This window comes from Bidens hawaiensis, unplaced genomic scaffold, assembly GCF_021521415.1.
Source record: "Bidens hawaiensis isolate Kalapana, Puna unplaced genomic scaffold, B.hawaiensis_p1.1 tig00419441_1, whole genome shotgun sequence".
Taxonomy (NCBI): Eukaryota; Viridiplantae; Streptophyta; class Magnoliopsida; order Asterales; family Asteraceae; genus Bidens; species Bidens hawaiensis.
The window spans coordinates 66,934-91,983 of record NW_027504862.1 but is presented as its reverse complement, the minus strand read 5'-3'; the positions used below and the strand labels follow the sequence as shown (position 1 = coordinate 91,983).

The following is a 25,050-nucleotide window of genomic DNA, read 5'->3' as shown; positions in this document are numbered from 1 at the left end:
CCCGCGTTCGTTGGTTTAAAGGTTTCTCCAAAATTCCTTGTCGGTTGGAAGTTCGTTTCCTTACTCTTCCCTTTTGCCTTATGGCGAGGGTTTGCGTCGGTATCGGATTCTTCCCGCTCATCGTCCGAGTACTCGCACTCACTGTTCATGTTGAGATGTTGGCGAGTACTGCCGAATTCGTCAGCCTGTTGAAGTGAACGCAAGCGTTCATCCAACTCAGCTTGGAACTCTTTCTGACGTGCTTTGGCCCACGCCTTAACTTGATCGAGTGTTTGGCGAGGGACCCTCGTCCGTTTCTCCAACTGGGCATCAGTGAACCCCAGTGAAATATTGTTTACTGCACTTGTCCCGGCTTGGGTAACCGGGGTAGTGTTCGTAAAATTTGCATAACCGCCGGTGTCCCCCCCAGTTGCTGGGGTTGTGGTTACCGGGGTTTCTTGGTCACTTACTGGCTTTGGGACCGGAGTAACGTTAACCATTTCTTTAGAAATTTTGAAAAAACTAAGAATTAGTTCTAGCTTTTATGCACGGATGGCGCCAATGAAGAAACACTAATCGACCCCCGGGCAGATTACGGACAATCTGGGGGTTAAATAGATGTTTCCCACGAGGATGAGGTCCAGCAAAGAAAGTTGTTCTTCAGGTGACCTGCAAAATAGACACCGTAAGCTCGTCACTGAGAAGGGGGGTTCCTCCTTGTGACCACCCTCCGGCGTGAGAATCAGACTAGATTACTCTGAATATATGTGTATATTAAGAGATTGCTAGAGAAGATAAGATAATGAGATATCTGATGATGTCCTTACCATTCAAAGGTGTTGGAGTATTTATAGCCGAAGGTAGGTTTCCAAGAAGGTACAGCCGGCTGAATAGTATCCCTGTTCTACCAACAGTGGGCTACGTACAAGCCATGCTGGTTGGTGGATAGGCTGCGGCCGATAGTGACAAGGCCGGCTGCACTGTTCCACCAACTGTAGGCTACGCACGTCCCACAGTGAGGGTTGGTGAGTAGGCAGCGGCTAATAGTGACAAACAGTACTAGAGGGTGCTCCTCCTCGTACTGTTGTCGGTGAGCTGTCACCCTGTGATTGGTTCATGGGCTGTTTTGGTCAGATCGTCTATTTTGCCCATACCTTGGTAGGCATAATACAGATTCATTGATTGTATGCTGTGTTTTTTCTTATATGTAATGATTAGGCTAGATGAATAAAATTGTAATTTACCCTGCTAATGCTGTGTTTTTCAATTTAGATTCATCTTTTTATATTGAAAAAAAGATCATCTTTTTATTGTTGTTGTTATTATTATTATTATTCATACCTTAATAATAATAATAATAATAATAATAATAATAAGATAACAACAACAACATATTTTCTCTGCTTTGCTCTGTTATCTATTCATCTTTTTATAAAAATGATCATCTTTTTATTATTATAATTATTATTGTTATCATTTATTTATACTATAATAATGATATTAATATATATTATATTTGTTGACTGACATGTTTCGTTATGCCACACCAGGTGGTCACTGAAGAAGAATCAGACTCTGTAATGGGCTACCTTGTTTTGATACCTACACCATCATCAGAATCTGCTTATGTTACTCCACCAACCACTAACATTCCTCCAACCGAAGCTGCAATCGCTCATGATTTTAACACATCAACAGCAGCAGATTCTTCCTTGTTCTCTGGATCGTCTCAAACTCAAAAGAATCCCACAAAAGAAGGCGTCAAAGGATCTGTGACTAAGCAACCAAAACAAGATCTTGTAGAAACCGAAACTAAACCAAAACAAGATCCTGTAAGTAATCTCATTCATTTTATTAGTTCAAATGCTATGTTATGTGATATACCACTTAGAATCATCCTTGTTGTTTGTTTAATTTCTTGTTTCTAATATGTTTTCTTTTCTCTATTTTAGGTTGCTAAAATTACAAGTATTAGAAGTGATCTTTTAAAGCTGCTGGATAATGCTCGAAAGGTAAACGACGTTATTATTAATCTTTTTATTATCTAGACTCACACTGTAAATTATAATAATAATAACAACATATGCTCTGTTGTGTGATATAATACTAATTAGAATCATCTTTGTTGTTAGTTTAATTTCCTGTTTGTTATGTTCTTTTAGGCTGCTATTCATAATGGTCATCAAAAGTTTCTTGAGGAGGCATCCCGCCGCCAAGATTCTCTACAAAAGGAGTATGGCACTACTCCCGCTACCCGAGAAAGATCCACTCCTACTGCATAAGCCACAAAAAAACAAGACCTTGTTGTAAGAATTCTCTTTAATATTATTAGCGTTCTGTTTTGTGCATCATCCTTGTTGTTAGTTTAATTTCCTGTTTGTTATATGTTCTTTTCTCTATTTTAGGTTGCTAAAGTTACAAGTGATAAAAGCACACTTTTAAAGCTGTTGGATAATGCTCGAAAGGTAAACGAATAAATATTTTTATTATCTAGATTCATATTGTAATAATAATAATAATAATAATAATAATAATAACATATGCTTTGTTATGTGATATAACACTACTGTTTGTTATGTTCTTTTAGGTTGCTAAACAACATCGGATTCATAATGATCATCAAAAGTTTCTTGAGAGGGCATCCCACCGCCTAGACGCTCTACAAAAAGAGTTTGATTCTATTCCGGCTACCCGAAAAAGATCCGCTCCTGCATATGCCACTAGAAAACATGATTCTGCTGTAAGAATGCTCATTATTAATATTATTAATGTTCTGTTCTGTTTTGTGATATAGAGATAAAATAATTAGCATCATCCTTGTTTGTTTAAATATGTTTCTCTCTATTTTAGGTTGCTAAGCTTACAAGTGATAAAGGTGAAGCTTTAGAGCTGCTGGATACCTCTCGGAAGGTAAATTAATGACTTTGTTTATCATTTTTATAAAAAAAAGTTTTTTTTTCTTTTTCCAGTCTGCATGATATTTATTTGTTGACATGCTTATGCGGTTTCATTACATACAGCCTTCATTAGTGGTCGCTGAAGAAGAAAAAGAATCTGGAATGGGCATAGTGATGCGTTTTCGTTATTCAATACAGCCTTCTTCTTGGGTGGTCACTGAACAAGAATCAGAATCCGGATTGTTGAAGCCTGCACCATCATCAGAATCTGCTTTTGTTGAGGCTGCAAACGCTTCATTTCAACATCATGATTCCAAGACATCAACAACAAAACCTTCCTTGTTATTATATGAATCATCCCAAACTAAAAGGCAGATGGATTATTTTGAGAATCCTACAAAAGCTGTGAAACTATTACATCCGTGCCAAAGCAACCAAAAGTAAAACCTGAAACTAAACCAAAAAAAGATTTTGCAAGTATTCTCATTATTAATATTATTATTACTGTTAATGTTAAGATTATTAGCATTATCCTGCTTCTTGTTTGTTTAATCTCCTGTTTCTTATGTTCTCTTTTAGGTTGCCAAACTTAAAAGTGATAAAAGAGAAGATGTAAAGCTGGTGGCTACTGCTCGAAAGGTGATAATGACTTTTTATTCATAATATGTATAAATGTTTTTTTTCCCTCAAATTATAATATCAATCTGCATGATATTTGTTAACATACGTGCTGATGTGGTTTCATTATGCCATACAGCCTTCATGGGTGGTCACTGGATCATCCCGAACTCAAAAGCGGATCGATGATTCTAGGAATCCGACAAAAGGTGTGAAAGATTTGGTCCTGCTGCATCTGTGACAAAGCAACCAAAACAAGGCCCTGTAAAAACTACTGAAACTAAACCAAAAAAACCTTGTGTAAGAATTCTCGTTAATATTATTACTAATGCTCTGTTCTGTTATGTCTTATAATAATTAGCATAATCCTGTTGTTTGTTTAATACCTTGTTTGTTATTTTCTTTTAGGTTGCTAAAGTTAAAGCACCATGGAAGTTTTGATGTTTCATATTTCTTGTCACGCCACCTGCTAATGTGTGTGTGTGGGGATTATACATGCTCAGGTATTTTTCTTACACTTTTCAACATTTCTTTTTATTTAGTACCCTTGTGTTGTATGAGAAGAGTGATTGTGTACCTTGTTTTTGTGTTGCATACGAAAGTTGGTTCTTGTGATTATTGGAGAGTTGAGGTTGATTTCAATTTAAAAGATGGTGAGGGCTGACACCAAGTGGTATGCTTGCTGTAAGACTCCTAAAAAGTTAAGTAACGAGGCATGTTTTGTATGTTAGTTGTTGTAATAGCTTACTGCATAAAAATTTTCATTTATTTTGGGTTTGTAGATGGGGAAAGTGAGGAAGAAGTGTCGCAGAGAAAAAGGTATGCTTCAGAACCAACAAACAGAAACATTAAAATATTAGGTAACTTTAATAAGATCATTTACCTTTTTTTTACATGTTTTCTTAGGGTCAGGTTTTTACTCACGTTTATCAATACATGGTATTTACATATACATATACATTGTGACTTGTGCATCGGAGTGTCTACGGGTTTCAAGCCCGTGGACCCCTTAATCGGGTTTTCTGTGATTGTAGTTCTAACTTTGGTGTGGTGGAGATGAAACAAAGACAGGAGGAGTCTTCCTACATTGTAAGTCAGGTCCGTGACTGACCCTGTGTTCAGCACATGAGTGAGCGTTACCGCGTATTTAGTGCTCTAAAATTTGTCTCAACAAATGCAAATATGTTGATTTTGTATGAGAATCAGGTGGGAATCAGCAATATCAAGTATTATGAAACATTAAATCAGGTAACTTTAGGTTAAAGATTATTTATTTATTTATATATATATTTTTGGCATATGGATCTGTTTGTGCTCAAGTGAGTCATAGAATCTTACTGTATTGTGCATCAGAATGGTATACCGGATCTCGAGCCAGCGCGTGAGGTTTAAAGCTGCAGTAAAAACTCTGAAAATGAAGTCGTGAGTTTTGCATTTACTTAAACTCTTCAATCTTTTAAAATTTTAGCAATGCCTTTTTTTCATTGCGATCATAATGTTTTGGCATAAACTTCAGAGCAGAGTAATACAGATGCAATATGTCATTATATTGTAGCACTAATGAACTTCAGGTTGAAAATTTTCTAGTAAATCAGCTAAAAAAGGGAGTAGGATTTCTGATACCAGTTTTCTAAGTCTTCTTTCTTCTTCTTATATTGGTCAAATAATAATTTTCTTTGGCTTTTTTTGTTTTTTTTTTTGCAGGTGGCCAGATCTCTACATATTCCCTTTTTGGGGCTCACATTGTATGATCTATACCTACCCAGAAACCGTTACGAATCTGTCTGTCTGATAGCCAAACAATATAGCATACCAATGTTTTGTTGGTTTTTATTTTAAATAAATAACACACTAATTATTACATCAGGGGAAGCATCATGAGAGAACTCCTCCTTTGTGAGAGAACTTTATCTAACTATTGGTTTTAAGTGTAGATCTTTTTTTAGGGTTTAGGGTTTAGTTTTTACTTTTTAGGGATTAGGGTTTAAGGTGTAGTGTTTGGGGTCTAGCTTTTAGGGTTTAGCAATGGTTAGATAGAGTTTTCTCACGAAGGGGGGCTCTCTAATGATCCTTCCCCCCTAAGTATTATAATAATAGCAATAACAAATAACAAAATTAACAATAAACAATACACAATACACAATACCCAATAACAATAACTATAACCATAACAATAACAATAACGATAATTAACATGTAGTAAATAAGAACTTTGGTGACGCAAAACTACCATTGGTCCAAGTGGAGGAGGAAAAACATTTGGGCCACGTCATCTTATATATATATATATTGGTTTTTTATATCCGGTACTGTAACAAACGTAACTTAAACCGACGAGATTCACATCGATTATCCGCCACAACATCCGGGTGTCGACTCACAGCCGCAATGCTCGGCTTTTTCTAACTTCCAGGTGTTACCTATTGATTCGTTTTAGTTTCGATTTCGTAACGAATGTAACCAAAACCGACCGAATTCGTGTGTCGACTCACAACCGCAACGTTGTTCGGGTTTACCAATACTTGCTTTACCGACTCACCGCTGCAAAGCCTGAGACTGGCAACACTCGTCTTTTACCAATACGTGCTTTACCAACTCACTGTCGCAAAGCCTAAGACTGGCAACACTCGGGTTTTACCAACACCCAGATTTTGATGACCGAATAAATATTGTTTTAAATATTTTATTTTTTTATATGTTAACTTAACGAAATTATTTTTGGGATTTTCAACCACTAGTAAAACGAAAAGGTTGGTAAAACTTGGGAGTTAGTAAAACCCTAGCGTTGTCGGTTTCGTGCATTGCAGGGGTGAGTCAAAGCCCGTGCGTTACGGCATTGGAAACAAAATAAGGTGACGTGTCCCAACTGTTTGTTCGCCACTTGGACCAGTGTTAGCTTTGCGTCACCAAAGTTCTCATTTATTATATAGTGATATTAATAGTAATAAATGGTTTTTAAATATCAATGGGTATTTTAGTCATTTTTTAGAGTTTAATAGATAACTTAACAGAAGTTAATGTTAATACACAAACTTGTTACAAAATTGAAAGCTTAAAACTTAAACTTGTTACTTTACACAAACCTCATACACCATATATGAAATGGTGTCTATTTGGTATATATGTATATAATGTTACAAAAAATATTACTAAATAATATATATTATGTTATACTAGTAGGAACACACGCGATACGGCGGTGAGAAAATTACAGCGTGATACTCACTCTCTGTCAGTTCATCAATTGTCTCGTGATATATTGCATAGTACGATAGAAAGTTTGTTTATCACATTCCGCTACACATGTTACAAGAGTGTACATATAAACTAGAGCATGAATCAATAATGTCTCCCATAGACAAATGATATTTTTCATCTTATGCACCAACAACCGCTAGACTACAATTACATCTTCTTCTTAACCAATAGATCATTAAGAAATAGTAATGAGTTTTTTTTTAAACAAAAACTGTATTTTGTTTGAATTATATATATATATATATATATTTAAAATGCAAGTTGAGTTTGTCTCACATTTACCACTGTTCATCAATGTTACAAGTGATGAAGCTTTGTGTACTAACTTTCATTGCACACCTATACATACACCAATACATACATATATTACACTTTGCACATAGATAGCATGGGTTTTGTTTTTAGTTTCTTTCACTTTACTAGCTACAGAAAACATGTGGATGATATGCAATTTATGATGAAGCCCCTAGAATGTCTCTTTTCCTCGGCTTTATCATCAGTTTTCTTCACCTCTCCCACGACACCTGGCTTCATTGATTCATCATCAGCGTTCACAAGGTAGGTTACTATAAACCCAAAAATTTCTAGGTTAGGTTTTGAAGAAGAAAGAGTGGCAAGAACATCTATTGGGGATTAGGGTTTGCGAACTCAATCGGAAAAACGAAGAAGACGGTGGTGGATGGTGGTTATGTGCCGCGGTTATGGGCGTTTTGTGAATTATTAACCGGTAGGTAAGAAATACTCATCAAATCAAGTTTGTCAAATTATAATTGATATTTAATTCTTTCTTAATTTTCAGCCTGCAAATCAAAAGATCGAAGACGAGCCACTTCTTTCTTTCTCAAGTTTGGTACATGCAATGTTATTATTTTATCAAATTTCAGTTTTGGGTCAAATTATTACATATTTTGGACATGGTTAGGATTCTTTTTAAGCCGAAATTAGTCGATTAGTGACCATAATCTATAAAGCAATTCAATGTAACCTTAGGAAGCTTTGGACAATTTTTGAGTTCACTCAAGTTTGTCTTCCGAATTTGACAATATTGGTTTTCATTGTGTAGGTAAACTGTCATATTTATTTAATAATATGGCATTAGTTACAATATATAGCTGGACTTTTAAGAACCTATTCTTAACTTTGTACTTTGTATGAAAAGCTAATAAAAATGCAGGTGCAACACTAGATTTTAGTGTTTTTTTTAATTATACTAATGATTTTTATTCTTTGAAGAAACCATCGAGGCATTGAGTGATGGTGCTAAACGGGTACATCGGTTAGGCCACACGACATTGCTCACCAATCAAATTAGCTTCTTATGATACAACTGACGAGTAGTCCATGGGACAACCCTTAAGTGGTTTAAGTCCGTTAATATTCATGTGTTTAATTGATTTATCTTGTTGAATTGGATAACTACGTGTACTCGTGTAATGACAGGTATGAAAAGCTAGATGATGGAATTACGAGAACGTAGGCGAAAACGGTGAAGAAAACGGACTTAGAACGAGGAAGTTATGGCAAAAACAAGAAAATAAAATTAGAGTGAAGTCCACCGTAGCTACGGTACCCACCGTAAGCTACGGTGTGAGTTGAAGATATAGCTGCCGTAAGGCAGTTTATACCCACCGTTGGCTTTTTGGAAGCCACCGTAAGCTACGGTGGCCACCGTAGCTTACGGTGGACGCGTTGCTGCAATTCGTAACTGCCGTTTTTTCTTGTATTTTGGGACGACCTTTCATATGTTTTACATATCTTTTCATCTAAGAAACACCTGGAGGCGATTTTAGGGGGACAAGAATATTATTTTGAGTGTGGTAATCGTTAAAAACTTGTTTTTGATTCATATGCAACTTATAATCGAAGGAATGATGAACCGAATCATGCTCGGCTAAACTTCTTTATGTTTTCCCTCAGATTGTAAGGTTTATTATGCTTGTTTGGTTGAATGTTTTATCAATTTCTGAGATAATATTTAATCTTATTGATTTCATTATTATGATGTTTATGTATTGATTGATAGATTATTAGTTTATCGACTTTGTGTTCTAAACCGTCAGTTCTTGGTTCTTTAAGTAATCGAGATTAATCGGGAGGGATTTAGGGTTGGATAAACTAATTGGTTTTTGAGTGATTACCTTGCGTTATATAATCCAAGTACTTGATCTTCAATTATCGCAATTGTTTACATTAACACGAACTCAGTCTAAACATCACTGTAACATTCATAGAAACCTGAAACCGAGGGAGGGCATATTTTCTTATATTGTTTAAAACTCGTTTATTGCTTTAGTTATTTTTGTTAATCAAAACCAACAACTAAATCTTTGAATTTACTTTTCGCACTTAGTTTAATATAGTTAAATTTTATAGCTACTTAGTAACGCACTTTCCACAAACTCCCTATGTTTGATACCCACTTACCACTAGCTAATAGTTGTAATCGGTTTATTTCTGAGTGAGTCTTCGACCTCACGTCAAATTTTGGCGCCGTTTCCGGGGAGTAGTGTGCAACGTGTGTTAGCTTTAGTAGTTTTTGTTTGTTATTTTCGGGTTTACGCTGGTTGTGTTAGTGTGCAGGTACCTACAGGTGTATGCATACTAGAAGATCTAACAGGTCATCACCACTAGTAATCGATCCCGAAATTGACAGAACACTTCGAAGAAATCGAGTCTTGCTCAGGGAGAATAAGTTTCTTGGTTCTCCAACTGCATCAAACAGCAATATGGATTCACCAGTTTCCACTTCGGGTCAACCAGCCCCGACTACACCTCCACCAAATCCACCTCCACCGATTACTACTAATATATCTACAGCATCAAGTGAACTCCAACCACCACCCACAACCGAACCCATAGCTGCTCAATACACCTACTCAACATCATCCACATTGCTACCTATTACCAACCTTTTTCCTAACTTTGGTGCGTCATCATCATCATCTCAACAATATCAACCACCACCCTTTCAACAACCACAATCAAACTACCAATACCAACCCCAACCGTTTATGCAACATTCAAGAACACAAGGTGATGTATACGGATATTGGTTTGACAGTGAATTTGATGGGTATGATGTAGAAGGTTACTACACGGGAGGTGATGGAAGTCAAAGGGTAAATCCAGGAAATTTGGCCTATGGTCAATGGCAACATCCGGAATCGGTGCAAGGGTTTAATAGACAAACACCACCGGTTGTTCAACAACCGCCTCAACAACAACCGGTGGTTGTCCAACAAAACGTGCAACCACCACCGATTCAACAACAAGCTCAACAACAACCACATGTTATTGTGAATCAACAAGTTCCGCCACCAATTATTCAACAACCGCAAGGGCAACCTCAAGATCCACAATTTCAACAACAAATGCCCCAACCACAGTTTCAACAACAGTTTGTGCAGCCAAGGCCCGTTTATAGGCAAATGGGTCAACCAAGGGTACCCATGGGTGTACCAATAAGGCATGCAAGAGAGATGGTAAGGGGGATTGAAGCCCATTTCCGACCCATAATTACTAATAATCCATCTCCGGTGGTTATCCCTCTCAATAATCAAGGGAGGACATTTGAAGTAAGAACAAATTCACTTCAAAGTCTTCCGAAGTATAAAGGTCTAGCAACGGAGGAATCTTACTTCCACTTGGAGGCATATGACTCCATTTGCAACACAATTGGGGGTCAAGGTTTTACATCGGATGATGTGAAGTTGGTTTTGTTTCAGTTTTCATTGGAAGACAAGGCAAAGAAATGGTTTTACACTTTGCCTTCCGCGTCTGTTTATACTTGGGCCGAAATGCAACAAAGATTTTTAGAAGAATTTTACACAGCCCAAAAGACCAATGATGCGAGAAGAAGTTTGAAAACCTTCCAACAACAATCGGGGGAAATGTTTCATGAAGCATTTGAGAGGTTCAATATGATGATAAAGAATTGTCTTCATCACGGTATTGCTTTATGGGAGTTGTTGAATGAGTTTCATGAGGGTTTTGAGTATGGAAGATGAACGGGATTTGCGGTCGATTACTAATGGTACATTTGGTACCAATTATGAACAAGATGATTGGGCATATTTGGAACAAATGGCGGTTACCTCAAAGAGAAAGGCTCAAACCGGTAGAAGAGCGAGACCGGCGATTGGTAGACCGCAAGTGCAAGCTGTGGAAGAAGGGCATGTACAAACCACTAATCAAGTCATCAATGTTTGTACAAATTGTAACGAGTTGGGTCATGCAACGGAGGTATGTGCGGTAGGTCAAGTGCCGGTGGAAGAGGTAAATGCACTTCAAGGGGGAGGTGGTAGAAATTACAACATGAACTCCAACACTTACCACCCCGGGTTAATAAATCACCCGAATTTTCGTTATGGAAATCCGGCCACCCAATCTAACCCGAATTTTCAAGGAAGTCAAAGCAATTATGTCCCTCGCCAACAATATAATAACCAAGGTAATTATCATGGCGGGAATAATCAAGGATATCAAGGTCAAGGGGGTGGCGGTCAAAGCGGGTCAACGGGTCAAAGTTCATCAAGTGGTAATGAGGTTATGGACATGTTGAAGTTGATGCAACAAGACATGCAACGAAGAAATCAACTTGATGATGCGCGAATGCAAAAGGATGAAGTAAGAGATAAAGCCATCCAATCGTTGACCACACAAATGGATCAACTCACAACTGAAGTGTCAGACTTGAAGAAGAATAAGGGTCAATTGCCAAGCGACACAAAGGTAAATCCTTCTCATAACTCTTCTCGTAATGTTCCTATTAACCACGTTAGTGTTTTAAGGAGTGGTAAAGAATATAAAAAAGATTTATCACCGGGTGTGGTTGATGGGGAAGTTGAGGATATTACGGGTAATGAAAGTGATGATGAAATCGTAACAAATAAACCCACTAAACATGTCACTTTTGAAAAACCGTTACAAAATCCGGGTCAAACTTCAAATTTAAACGATAAAAATAAGGAAGTAGAACCAAAAGTGGTTCCATTTCCTTCGGCTTTACTTGACCCGGGTAAGAAAAATATCATTTCAAGGAGGGGCCCTCAAAAAGAAGAGATGTGGGAAGTTTTAAAACAAGTAAATGTCAATTTACCTTTACTTGAGGCAATTAAGCAAGTGCCCGCATATGCAAAGTTTTTGAAAGAATTATGCACTCAAAAGAGGCAACAAAAAGTGCCTCTACGAGTGGATTTAACTGAGCGGGTAAGTGCGGTTTTAAATGGGGATCTTCCTCCTAAGCTTCAAGATCCGGGAAAGCCTTTAATTAACATTCAAATAGGCGATTTTCAATTGTCTAAGGCGTTACTAGATCTTGGGGCCGGAGTAAGTATTCTTCCGGGGGGTTTATACGACCAATATGATTTTGGTCCTTTAAAACGAGTTGAGACAACGGTTGTGTTAGCCGATTTGTCCCATAAACTCCCCCGAGGAATTGTGCGGGATGTGATAATAAAAGTTGAAGAATTTTACTATCCGGTTGACTTTTTGGTCTTGGACTACTCATCGGTTAATTCGACCCGAAAACAAAATGTTATATTGGGTCGACCGTTTTTAAACACCGCTCATGCTATTATTGACTATCGATCGGGCATAGTTGATATGGCTTTTGGAAATAGAAAAATGAGATTAAATGTGTTCACTAACGGATCTAATGCTTTATGTGGTGATGAGTGTTTCATGGCAGATGTTGTTGACACGTGTGAACCGCACGATTATGAGGACGATGCTTTGGAAGCATGTGTTTGTGATTTTTCTGAACAGGTACATCTTTGTGCATTGAGGATGGAAGAGAAAAATCAAGACGTGTTGGCGGTTAAAGAAGGACGACCACCATGGACTCATCAAATTAAAAGTCTGCCAACTGCGATCGATTCGGGTACAAAACCGTCTTTGGAGTGTCCACCAAAGGTTGAATTGAAGGAACTCCCAAGTCACTTGAAGTATGCATTTTTAGGGGAGAATGAAACTCTTCCGGTTATCATTGCTTCTAATTTGGAGGAAGAACACGAGAGGGTGTTGGTAAAAGTGTTGGGAGCACATAAGGCTGCTATTGGATGGACGTTGGCGGATTTAAAGGGTATTAGTCCTTCCATTGTTATGCAAAAAATAATTACTGATGAGGAGGCTAAACCCACAAGGGAGACTCAAAGACGGTTGAACCCGAATTTGCGAGAAGTGGTGAAAAAGGAGGTTATCAAATGGTTGGATGCGGGGATCATTTATCCCATTTCAGACAGTGCATGGGTGAGCCCGACACAGGTTGTGCCCAAGAAAGCCGGCATCCAGGTAATAAAAGGTGATAATGGTGAACAAATCGCCACCCGACCGGTAACTGGGTGGCGAGTGTGCTTCGATTATAGAAAATTAAATAATGCAACCTCAAAGACCATTTTCCACTACCATTCATTGACCAAATAGTTGAAAAACTTTCGGGTCAAAAATATTATTGTTTTTTGGATGGATATTCGGGTTACAATCAAATTGCAATTCATCCCGATGACCAACATAAGACCACCTTCACGTGTCCATATGGTACTTTTGCCTTTAGGCAAATGCCATTTGGACTGTGTAATGCCCCGGCCACCTTTCAAAGATGCATGATGAGCATTTTTTCTGACATGGTCAGGGAATCACTTGAAGTTTTAATGGACGATTTTTCTATTTTTGGCTCAACATTCGAGTCGTGTCTCGTTGATTTAAAAAAAGTTTTAAAACGATGTGTTGAGACAAACTTGGTGTTGAGTTGGGAAAAAAGTCATTTCATGGTGCAAGAGGGCATTGTGTTGGGTCATGTGGTTTCAAGTAGGGGAATGGAAGTTGACCAAGCTAAAATAAAAGTAATTTCATCTTTACCACCCCCGAAAAATGTTAAAGGGGTGAGATCGTTTTTGGGACATGCCGGATTTTATAGGAGATTCATTAAAGGTTTTAGTGCAATTTCAAAACCTTTATGTAATCTCTTATTGAAGGATGTCCCCTTTGAGTTTACTGATGAATGTTTGTAAGCTTTTGACAGTTTGAAGGAGAAGTTAGTACAAGCACCCATTCTACAACCACCAGATTGGTCAAAGCCGTTTTTGATCATGTGTGATGCTAGTGATAGCACGGTTGGAGCGGTATTGGGTCAACGAGTAGAGAAGAAGCTGGTGGTAATTTATTATGCGAGTAAAACTTTATCCGAAGCGCAACTTAATTATACAACCACCGAAAAAGAATTGCTTGTGGTGGTGTATGCTTTGGATAAGTTTCGCTCGTATATTTGGGGAGTAAGGTGATCGTTTATTCGGACCATAGCGCGGTTCGATATTTGATGGAGAAGAAGGATGCACAAGCACGGTTAATTCGATGGGTATTGCTTTTGCAAGAGTTCGATTTAGAAGTTCGGGATAAAAAGGGGTGTGAAAATGCCGTGGCAGATCACCTATCCCGAATTCCGTTAGAGGGTGTTGATGACCCGATGGAGATAAATGAACGGTTTCCCGATGAACAATTGTTAGCCGTGTCGACTACACCATGGTATGCCCAGTTTGTGAATTATTTAGCAACGGGGTCTATTCCAAGTCATTGGGTGAAGAAAAGAAGACAACGGTTCATGGCCCAAGTGAAACAATATATTTGGGATGAACCGGATATGTTCAAGATTGGCTCGGATCAAATGATAAGGAGGTGTATTCCCGATTCTGAGGTGTGGGAAGTCTTGACTCATGCGCATGCATCGGCGTGTGGAGGTCATTTTAGCGGTCTAAAGACGGGTTACCGGGTGCTCCAATGTGGTTTTTATTGGCCGACAATTTTTAATGATGCAAGCGAGTATGCCCGACCTTGCTTGAATTGTCAAAAGTTGGGTAGTATCTCGAAACGGGATGAAATGCCATTGCAACCGATTTTGGTGTTAGAGATTTTTGATGTATGGGGAATTGACTTTATGGGCACGTTTACAAACTCGAATGGATTTTTATATATCTTGGTCGCGGTTGATTATGTGTCCAAGTGGGTAGAAGCGGTAGCAACAAGAACTAATGACCATTCGGTAGTTTGTAAATTCGTTCAATCAAACATCTTTGCTCGGTTTGGCATCCCGCGGGTTATTATAAGTGATGGTGGGTCACATTTCAAGAATTTCAACTTTGGGAGGCTTTTAAAAAGGTACAATGTGAATCACCAAATCGCTACTCCCTATCATCCGCAAACGAGTGGACAAGTTGAAGTGCCCAATCGCCAAATTAACGAAATGTTGATGAAGAGGGTGCGGGTCGATAGGAAGGATTGGTCTTCTAAGTTAAATGATGCATTGTGGGCATATCAGACCGCCTACAAAACTCCTATTGGCACAACTCCTTATCGGTTAGTTTATGGGAAAGGGTGTCATTTACCAATGGAGTTGGCACATAAGGCATTTTGGGCGATCAAGAATGTTAACGCGGATTATAAGGAAGCGGGTGAGTTGAGAAAGTTGAAGTTGAATGAGATTGAGGAAATCCGGGATGAAGCGTATTAATGTGCTTTCGCGTACAAAGACAAACTAAAGAAAGTTCATGATGCAAAGTTGAGAAAACGGACTTTTGAAGTGGGTCAAAAGGTGTGGTTGTATAATTCAAGGTTAAAGTTGTTCCCGGGCAAGTTAAAGAGCAAGTGGATGGGCCCATATGTCATCACAAAAGTGGGTCAGTTTGGTGATGTGGAGATAGAATATGTCCAAGAACAAACGAAACAAGTGGTGAACGGTCAAAGGCTTAAACCTTACTTGGAAGGAAAGGACATCAATATGCTCGATGTGGACCGGGTGAGTTACTTGTTACGCTCACCGGATGAGGAAACGAATTAAGAGGCCAAGGTATGTTGTATATTTTAGTATAGGTTAATTTAGTTTTTATTTAAAATTGGTTTTAAAAATTACCTTCTTCGCTTTGGAGTTGTCCAAATCAAGTGTGGGGAAGTCCTTGCGATTTTTATACCGTGTTGAGGACAACTCGGGTTTTTCATGGGGGGTAGGGTAATTTTATTTTTAATTTATTTTAATTTGGTAAATATGTTTTTTTAATATTGTTGGTTATTTTGGTCTATTTTAAAAAAAAAAGTTTTAAAACCTACAAGCCACCGTAGCCTACGGTACCTACCATAAGCTACGGTGGGGAGAAAAAAACCCACGTTGGCCAGCAACTGTTGTGCGGTAGACATTTTTGAACCAAGGCCACCGTAGGCTACGGTGTCCACCGTAGCTTACGGTGGACCCTTGGAGCTGGGCGACCGATTCCGATAGAGTTAAAAAAAAAACAAAAACAAATTTACAATTAATATACACCACATACGTATTACCCATCTCTTTCACCATATATTTCACCATCTTCTTCATCTACAAACCTTCAAAAACCCTAACCCTTCAATCCACCATAACTTTCTTATTTCCTAACCAAATCAATTGATTTTTGGGTCTAAATTGGCTAGAATTTCACAATTGTTTCAGTTATACCATTGTATTTGCGAGAATCTCTTGTCTTGGTGGTCGATTTTGGACAACCAAGTCCGAAATTTTGTTGGGTTTTTGTGTATTTTGAAGCTTTGTTCATCTTTATCTTCTACAACAACAAGGTATATAATCTATTATCATTCTTGATGGTGTATTTCAAGGAAATTGTAAGTTGTTAATAATTGTTGCTACACTCACACTTGCTTGAATTGTTGAATAATGAGTTTGAATGGGTTATGGTTGAAGATGATTAGTATGATTTGAAACATAATTATGGGCATATTATTGGTCATTTAGTGGACATAATGTCAAAATTTTTGTGAAATTGTTTGAAAAGTTGAATAATATGTCTATGTAACATCTTCAATCATAATGTTAAGCAAGTGTGGGGATGTTCAAGGTTGAAAAGTGATTAACTTGCTCTTTTGTTGTTTTGTTTTTGTGTTTAGAATGGGTCGAAAAGGGAAAGAACCGGTTGGGTCTTCAAGTAACCCGGCTGACCAACCGAAAAGAAGAAGGTTAATTCTTCAAAGGGATGACCCGAAAAGTGAAGAGGAAGAAGATCAAATAAGGGAAAAGCCAATTTGGAGGTCAGGGTCTTTGGCAGATCAACCTCAAGAATGGCAAGCGGAGCTTTTCCATGATCAAATGAACGCGTTGAGACAACGAACTGATGCGTTTATTTACGAAAAGAAGTTAGAGAAGAGGATTTTGGGCCATTTGGGGTTACCGATAAATTCAGAGCATTGAGTTGGGAAGCAGCTTTGAAATGTTATGACAAGGAGTCAAGTAATTTGTTAGATACAGAAATACAAGAATGGATGGCTACTCTACGAAAGGTTGCAGGTAACCATCCATCAAAGGACAGGTTGGTCAGTACTGTGAATGGGGTTCAAGTGGAAATGTCGTTTGATAGTTTGAGACGAGTAGCAAAGTTTGATAGTAAACCGCAAAATCAGTATAGGTACCCGGATTTGGATGATTTGTATTTGGCACCCGAGAAGCACCCGATGTGGAACACAATGTTGGATGATCTGTTTTTGCCCGGGACATACGCCAGGAAATTGTACCGAAAAAATTTGAAGATGGAAGCAAAATTGATGTTAACGATAAGCATCAATAACGTCATCCCGCGTCGGGGTGATAGGATCGAGGTATGATATCCTGAAGTTCCAATATTATACACCTTGCTACATGGCTCACCGCTGATTTCATATGGATTTTTGGTCATGAGTAACGTATGGATAAGCCGGAATAGTGTGGACCGGAAGATCATACCACATTGTCGGTTAATAACGGCATGGTTGAAGAAATATGGTGCTATTCAAGTGGGTGATAGGGGTTCTTATAAGAAATTCAAGCCATTTGACATTTCACATTTGGGGTCCGGTTGGGTATATTCAACTTCCGAACGGTACCACAAGTTGAAGAGTGACGGAAGGAGATGGAGAGTCTTGAAGGAAGATGCAAGACCATTAAATGCGGGTGAAGCGGATGACCCGGAAAGTGAAGATGAGATGAGTGGTGATGAGGCATATCATGATGATCCAAATGTAACTCATATGAATGTGGATCAAGCGGGACCGAGTGGGGATGGAAGGCAACCGGGGATGCAATCCGGTTATGTGGGAAGTGCATTTGACTATGCACGAAGGCCGTATGATTTGAACTGGGCTCACCAGGGAACGATGCAAGAGGTGGTCGAAAGCCAAAGACCGCCTATGTTTGGGAATTGGCCTGAATATTCCCAAACTATTTTTGATCAACAAACCTTCATGGGTGCGAGTATGGAAAGGGCGTTAAAGCAGAATTCTGATCGACAAGAGTAGTGGAACCGCACCCATGCATATGCCCGTGAGAATGACATGAACAACCGATATCGTGATTATCGTCAGCGACGGATGCATGACGCGTGGCATGCGGGACAACCGGTTGTGGCCGACCCGCCATATGTGGATTACACCACTTTGCCACCGTACGATGGTAGTGTGTCATACCCTACACCACCATTGCATCATTCTATGTGGGTGGATCCCAATCAAGGTTCAAGTCAAAGCACCTCACAACAACAAGGAGGTGAGCAAGGTGGTGATGGTCAAGATGCATTTGGATTTGGTGAGTTCAATGATATGATGACGTCCATTTTCGGGCCGGCCCGACCGCCTTACTACTGATTGAGCTTCATAAGTCCAGGTGAACTCCGTTTTGTATATTACTGTATAGTTGCTATTTTGTTTGAGTATATTTTTGTGTTTTTGGGTGGTGGATAAAATACTTTTGATTAAGTATTAAAGGGTTGTGTTGAAAAGAGGGTTGTGTTTGAAGTAGTTTGTTTATTTTTTCTCTCAAAAACATACATTGGGGACAATGTATCCCAAATTTGGGGATGAGGAAAATTTTGTTGGTTTTGAAAAAAAAAATTCGTTAAAAAAATAATAATAATAATAAAATAAAAAAACAAAAATTAAAAAATGGAAAAATTAAAAATCAGAAAAATGGTAAAATTAAAAAAAAATTAAAATTAAAAAAAAATGTGTTTAAAAGAATCGGAAAGCGGTAAGATGGCGGGGTGAAGTTTTGGGTCCCTTTTCATGGTCAGAATTCCTTAAGCAACATGTGCCTAGTTGTTTTAAAAAAAAAGGAAAATTAAAATGGACCGTTTAAATGGGATAACGAGTCATGGGGACGGGTACACATGTTTCATATCGGCAGCCTAATTCCTCCGGTACGTGTGTGAGATTTGCTTTATATATAATACACATTATCCCCTAGGAGCCAAGTTTGTGCCTTTTCTCTTTCGTTTGTTTAACCCACATTACAAGCCGTGTTTGCCTTGGCCTTTATTATTTTTAACCCTGTGGATGAAATTCGGTATGTCAAGTGTTGTATACAAGTTGTTTGTCGATCATAGTACACAATGTACGTATGTCTCGATTCAGTTGTTTGTATATATTGATGTTAGTATTTGTTTAAAAAAAAAGAGAAAAAAAAAGTTGGAAAATCAAAGAAAAGCTCAAAAAGATTCGATGTTTGAGTTAGTGTCGTTTGCAAATAATTGTGAGTGAGTGGTCTGTTTGTTGAATAAATTGGGTTTCATCCACCATAAGTCACAAAATAAATCCGCTTCCACACCCTAACCTAAGCCACAACAAAACCCTTAGTTCTATTCTCAATGCAACCGGTGTGTAATGAGTGGAGATATGACTTGCTTCCAAGCTTATTACATTGTGTTCATACTTGGTATTGAGGGCAGAGAGATACTAGAACATTTTATGCTGGTCCAGATATTAAACCGAGATGAGAGATGTTATATTATGAGGGGTGTGATCATGTGTGCCCTAACCGGAAACAAAGTACACTCGTTTGGGCGGTTCCATAGTTTTAAATTGTAGCATCAAATTATTTGGTAGGTTATCGACTTTGAACTAGTGCACCCGATTAAAAGAAGGGCATATGGTATGACTTGGGACCTTAACCGAACCGGATTTGTGGTAAGATTGGTGGATACAAGTTGAAAATAATAAAGAGTTTGTGTGAGTTGTTGCTTGAGGGCAAGCAACGTGTAAGTGTGGGAATGTGACGGGTGGTCCATGGGACAACCCTTAAGTGGTTTAAGTCCGTTAATATTCATGTGTTTAATTGGTTTATCTTGTTGAATTGGATAACTATATTTACTCGTGTAATGGCAGGTATGAAAAGCTAGATGATGGAATTACGAGAACGTAGGCGAAAATGGTGAAGAAAACGGACTTAGAACGAGGAAGTTATGGCAAAAACAAGAAAATGAAATTAGAGTGAAGTCCACCGTAGCTTACGGTACCCAACGTAAGCTACGGTGTGAGTTGAAGATATAGCTGTCGTAAGGCAGATTATACCCACCGTTGGCTTTCTGGAAGCCACCGTAAGCTACGGTGGCCACCGTAGCTTACGGTGGACGCGTTGCTGCAATTCGTAACTGCCGTTTTTTCTTGTATTTTGGGACGGCCTTTCATATGTTTTACATATCTTTTCATCTAAGAAACACCTGGAGGCGATTTTGGGGAGACAAGAATATTATTTTGAGTGTGGTAATCGTTAAATACTTGTTTTTGATTCATATGCAACTTATAATCGAAGGAATGATGAACCGAATCATGCTCGGCTAAACTCCTTTATGTTTTCCCTCGGATTGTAAGGTTTATTATGCTTGTTTGGTTGAATGTTTTATCAATTTCTGAGATAATATTTAATCTTATTGATTTCATTATTATGATGTTTATGTATTGATTGATAGATTATTAGTTTATCGACTTTGTGTTCTAAACCGTCAGTTCTTGGTTCTTTAAGTAATCGAGATTAATCGGGAGGGATTTAGGGTTGGATAAACTAATTGGTTTTTGAGTGATTACCTTGCGTTATATAATCCAAGTACTTGATCTTCAATTATCACAATCGTTTACATAAACACGAACTCAGTCTAAACATCACTGTAACATTCATAGAAACCTGAAACCGAGGGAGGGCATATTTTCTTATATTGTTTAAAACTCGTTTATTGTTTTAGTTATTTTTGTTAATCAAAACCAACAAGAAAATCTTTGAATTTACTTTTTGCACTTAGTTTAATAAAGTTAAATTTTATAGCTACTTAGTAACGAACTTTCCACAAACTCCCTGTGTTCGATACCCGCTTACCACTAGCTAATAGTTGTAATCGGTTTATTTTTGGGTGAGACTTCGACCTCACGTCAACAACAAAGGTCAATGATGAATCAGCTCACATTTGTGTTTAGATAGTTTAAAGATTTAAAACATGAATGATTTTTAGTTGAACTTTTCTTTATTGATTTACTTTAATTTTCAGGTGAAAAGAACAAAAATATATTGAAAATTCAGTTTTTCTAATACATGTTAAAGGGGAAAAAATAACAAACATCACACACATGAAGAGATTCTATGTATAGTAAAGTGAACACAAAATTGAAGGGGTTGGTTCTCCATCTTGAATTTGATGTTCTAGCTTCAGTTTGATTAGGGCTAAGATAAAATGTTACAAAACGAGCAACACATTGTTGATACTAAGTTAACTTTTATATTTGATAGATTAGTGGGGGATTTAAAAGTTACAATACCATGGAAAGACATTTGAGACAGACTGCACGGGAGTTGCCCGAGTGGGGGATTATAAGCTACATGGGATGGCATACTCAAGTAAGTTCAGTTCCATAACGTTATCTTCACATAGTTTGGTCTGCAGAATTAACATTGTTGTTTGAAATACTTTTTACCAAGTTCATTTAAGGTATTGGCCGATTGCTTGCAACTTATTTGTGGCAGGGAAATTGTCGTTTGTTTTGTGGGCTCCATGTTGAAGTGGTTAAGTTAAGGGAATGACAAAGAAGAGACTACGAAGAAAAATCGAGAGGTATAATTTGAATGTACGCATCACCGCGAACCAAATCAGCATTCTTTTTGGTATCCACCCTCTTGGAAATGGTTGGTCGCTTTAGCTGTGGCACAAGGTTTTCTCTTGGTAAGGCATTATATACGTCATGTGTATCTTTTGTTGAACTCCTAAGTCCTAATCTACATTACATAATTGTGTATATTCTAAAGCTTTCATGTTGATTTCTTAATTTATAATACAAAGGCTTGGTAATTGTTTATCTTTCAGCCCCCTAACCCTTTTGCCATAACCAAAGCCGGGTGAGGAATTCCCTCTTGCCATATCAATATCTCTAATGCACTTGAAACATGACACCAACTTAGCCCACTGCAACGCGCGAGTACAATTCCTAGTTTAAATGAAAAGTCAAGAGTGTAACTGTTACTCTTGTCATTTTAGACTTATTTAACTTTCTATTGGTTTAACATTACTATTAATAACCTCCGTCTGTATACTTGTACTTGTTCCTTTTTAGACTATAAATTATAACATTCAACGTTTATTAGTGGGTTTTGTGTAGGACATGGGTCACAATAATATTTAAAGTGATAAAATAAAATAAGTATAACGATACTCTCGTTATACAAGGGAAATATCGTAGTAGAATACCGTGTACAAAACCAAAAATAAAATTAATATAGAGAACAATTAATATAGATTCGTGTTGATGTCTTTGGTGAGAACTTCACCAGAAACTTGTTGACTCGAGTCTTCCATACGCTGAGTATCTTCACATTCGTTTTAGTTTTTCTTGGTGTGCCTACAAATTCTTATCATTGACCCAACTCCATTGGCTGCAACAAAACATGAACATAATAATATATATTGAGCGTTGGTTGAGGCACGTATTCAATACACTTCCCTTAAAACAGATTTCAGGTCTCTACTAAAGAGTCTGTATGTCTCCAGGGTACAACAGCCGAAGCAGTATGTACTGCCGGGAAAGGCTACGCGTCCGAGGTTACATCAGGTATATCGGTATTCTTGAAAATGAATATGCTAGAATAATGTGATGAAGGAATCAAATAGAGAGTACTCCTCTCTAACCATATGGAGTTTTGAGTGAACACATTTCTCTAGTTCTTTCAAGTGAGACACAAAACCAACTAATATATTCAAGAGTTGAAAGAAAACAAGTGTCTTACTTAATTAGTGACTTAATGTAATAATAAAAACTCATTAGGTGTCATCAAGCCACTTTACTCAAGAGTTTCACCAAACCAAGAGTTTTATATTATTATTACAATAATTAATTTCCATTCACATTTTCTAAATTTTCCAACAATCCCCCACATGAATGGAGATTGATCAAAACACACACAATATATCCAATGGAACCTCGACGGTTGAGTATTGCAGGATAGGTAGGTGTTACCTTTGAACCTTCCTTTGTGAAGTCTACTTAGTCTCCTAGCGGTTAGTAGATGCGATGTCCTTGAACTAAACCCCATTTGTGTAGACGACAACACACTTCACACAATACTCTCCCTAGCTGAGCACATCCCCTCATTGTCGTGTCCATTATGGTCCTGGAACACTAGCCTGGTTATGTGAAAGCTCTAAAAATTGCGCACCCCACACTTTCATTCGAAGCGACCTCACTTCTCTTTCACATAGGTGATTATCTATAAATCATTAAAAGCATTGAGGTTATGATGATTTACATAAATCATTAACCATAAATTATGCTTAGCCTCGCAACATGCCACTGTTGTTATAGGAATGGACTAGGAAGTAATTAAACTCCCTTTACAATTTAGGAGGATATATATATATATATAAATATATATATTAGCTTATATGTCAACTTATACATTGGCTATGCCTCCACAGTGACCACCCTTAGATATATAATTAGGTTGTCCTATTGAACTTAGATCTTGGGATCTCCAGTCAACTAAGTTAGGTTTTCCTTCATATATCCTTTTTTTTCATGGGCTTTAGTCTCATTCCACAACTCCATCTTTCATCAACCCTTGGGTTGTTGGATCCAAAACCTTTATCTATGACTTTGTCAAGTCAATACTAGATAATTGCAATTAAGATGAGTTGTTATGACGTGTTATTAACTTGTAAGTTAATATTGCCTCTAGTATGCCATACCATACATCTAGCAACCATTTGGCATTCGAGTCTAATAACTAGATTAGATCGTTATGACCATTGTGTACTCCACGAGGTCACATGTTTGAAATGTTTATATAATAATCCTTATTGGTAAACCTTCCACGTTCAATGCAAAATACCCCCCACATTTAAGTGTTATTGGATAACATCATCCAACTTTCCAATGGGGTATAGAAAGGTTATTCCTTTCCACACAAATTTGATAAATCATATCAATTACCATTTCTACATACTTCTAAAAAGTACTTTCTTAAATGGCTTCCCCCAAATTTCTTGCATTTTGATATAGTTTGTTTAACTTTACTTATAAAGACAACTCGACACTTATGATTTGAACAAGACCACATCTTTGTATAAGTGGTTCATAACACATGCCTTAGTGTTAGCTTCCACCACTTTCTAAAGTTTAAGCTAAACTTGTCATAAGGTTGTTAACAAACCATCACAGATCTAGAATAAATCACCATCTAGAACATACTTAAAGAGTTCGAGGTCTTCTTGTAATCCTCACAAGTTATATCATTTCCTTAGATTAAATGAAAATCTCTTTAAACTTGTCTATACACAAATTCATTCTTGTGTTGTTGATGTTTCAAATTTCACGTTAATTAATCTTTATAAAGAACCATAATTAACAAGTATTAGTCTAGCATGCTTTAGACTACAATACTTTAGCATGTGAACAGAAGATGCATCATTCTGATCCTTCATAACCATTACAATATCACTTTGAAACACTCAACCCTTTGTTTAGACAAAATTATGAGACTTATTCACAACCCCCAAACCTTAATACTTAGGAAAGTCTCACGAGTTATTGTATATAGCGCATACATAACTTCATCATTCATTTAAGGAACATAACTTGTTTTCCTTTGATTTCCAAGGCTTCATCATTGACTTATATGGACTTTGAACATAAGTCTTAATCCAAATTATTTTGATGAATACATTCATCATGATTAATATTACTCATCTACAATCACTATTATGTTGAGATAAAGTCAATTGTATTAACACTCAAACTCTTGGTATTCACATTTGCATAAAACAATGTATACATTTCATTTTTGTTTCTTGAAACTATTTATTGGGATACTCTCCCGAAATGAAAGATAAAACTTCCACATAGTTCAAACAAAGTGAATGATGGTAGAAACATCTATATGTCCATAGCTAGTGTAAGCATATTATAGTAAATCTCTTGAGATTTACTTAAATTCGATTAAGTCGATGAATTTTCGATGATGAATATCCAAGGATTTAACTATCTC

At 37.5% G+C, this 25,050-nt stretch overlaps 1 protein-coding gene and 1 long non-coding RNA gene across 2 annotated transcripts; both read left to right on the top strand.

The window, feature by feature from the left end:
* Positions 1-1,542: 1,542 nt before the first annotated feature.
* On the top strand, positions 1,543-2,890 carry LOC143608863 (uncharacterized). Its single transcript, XM_077083786.1, has 6 exons — positions 1,543-1,811; positions 1,932-1,991; positions 2,142-2,285; positions 2,385-2,444; positions 2,567-2,719; positions 2,830-2,890. The coding sequence occupies exons 1-3, from the start codon at positions 1,560-1,562 to the stop codon at positions 2,259-2,261; spliced, it is 432 nt and encodes a 143-aa protein (XP_076939901.1). The 5' UTR covers positions 1,543-1,559; the 3' UTR covers positions 2,262-2,285; positions 2,385-2,444; positions 2,567-2,719; positions 2,830-2,890.
* Positions 2,891-7,900: 5,010 nt separating this feature from the next.
* Positions 7,901-21,979, top strand: LOC143608855 (uncharacterized). Its single transcript, XR_013149336.1, has 3 exons — positions 7,901-8,089; positions 21,312-21,414; positions 21,541-21,979. It is a non-coding gene; the product is annotated as an uncharacterized LOC143608855 (long non-coding RNA).
* Positions 21,980-25,050: the final 3,071 nt, after the last annotated feature.

What these genes read in the sequence shown, in the direction of transcription:
- LOC143608863 (XM_077083786.1), top strand. Translation starts at nt 1,560, where the DNA reads ATGGGCTACCTTGTTTTGATACCTACACCATCATCAGAATCTGCTTAT. An exon ending in CTAAACCAAAACAAGATCCT is followed by an intron (nt 1,812 to 1,931) that starts GTAAGTAATCTC and finishes TCTCTATTTTAG; the next exon opens with GTTGCTAAAATTACAAGTAT. An exon ending in TGCTGGATAATGCTCGAAAG is followed by an intron (nt 1,992 to 2,141) that starts GTAAACGACGTT and finishes ATGTTCTTTTAG; the next exon opens with GCTGCTATTCATAATGGTCA.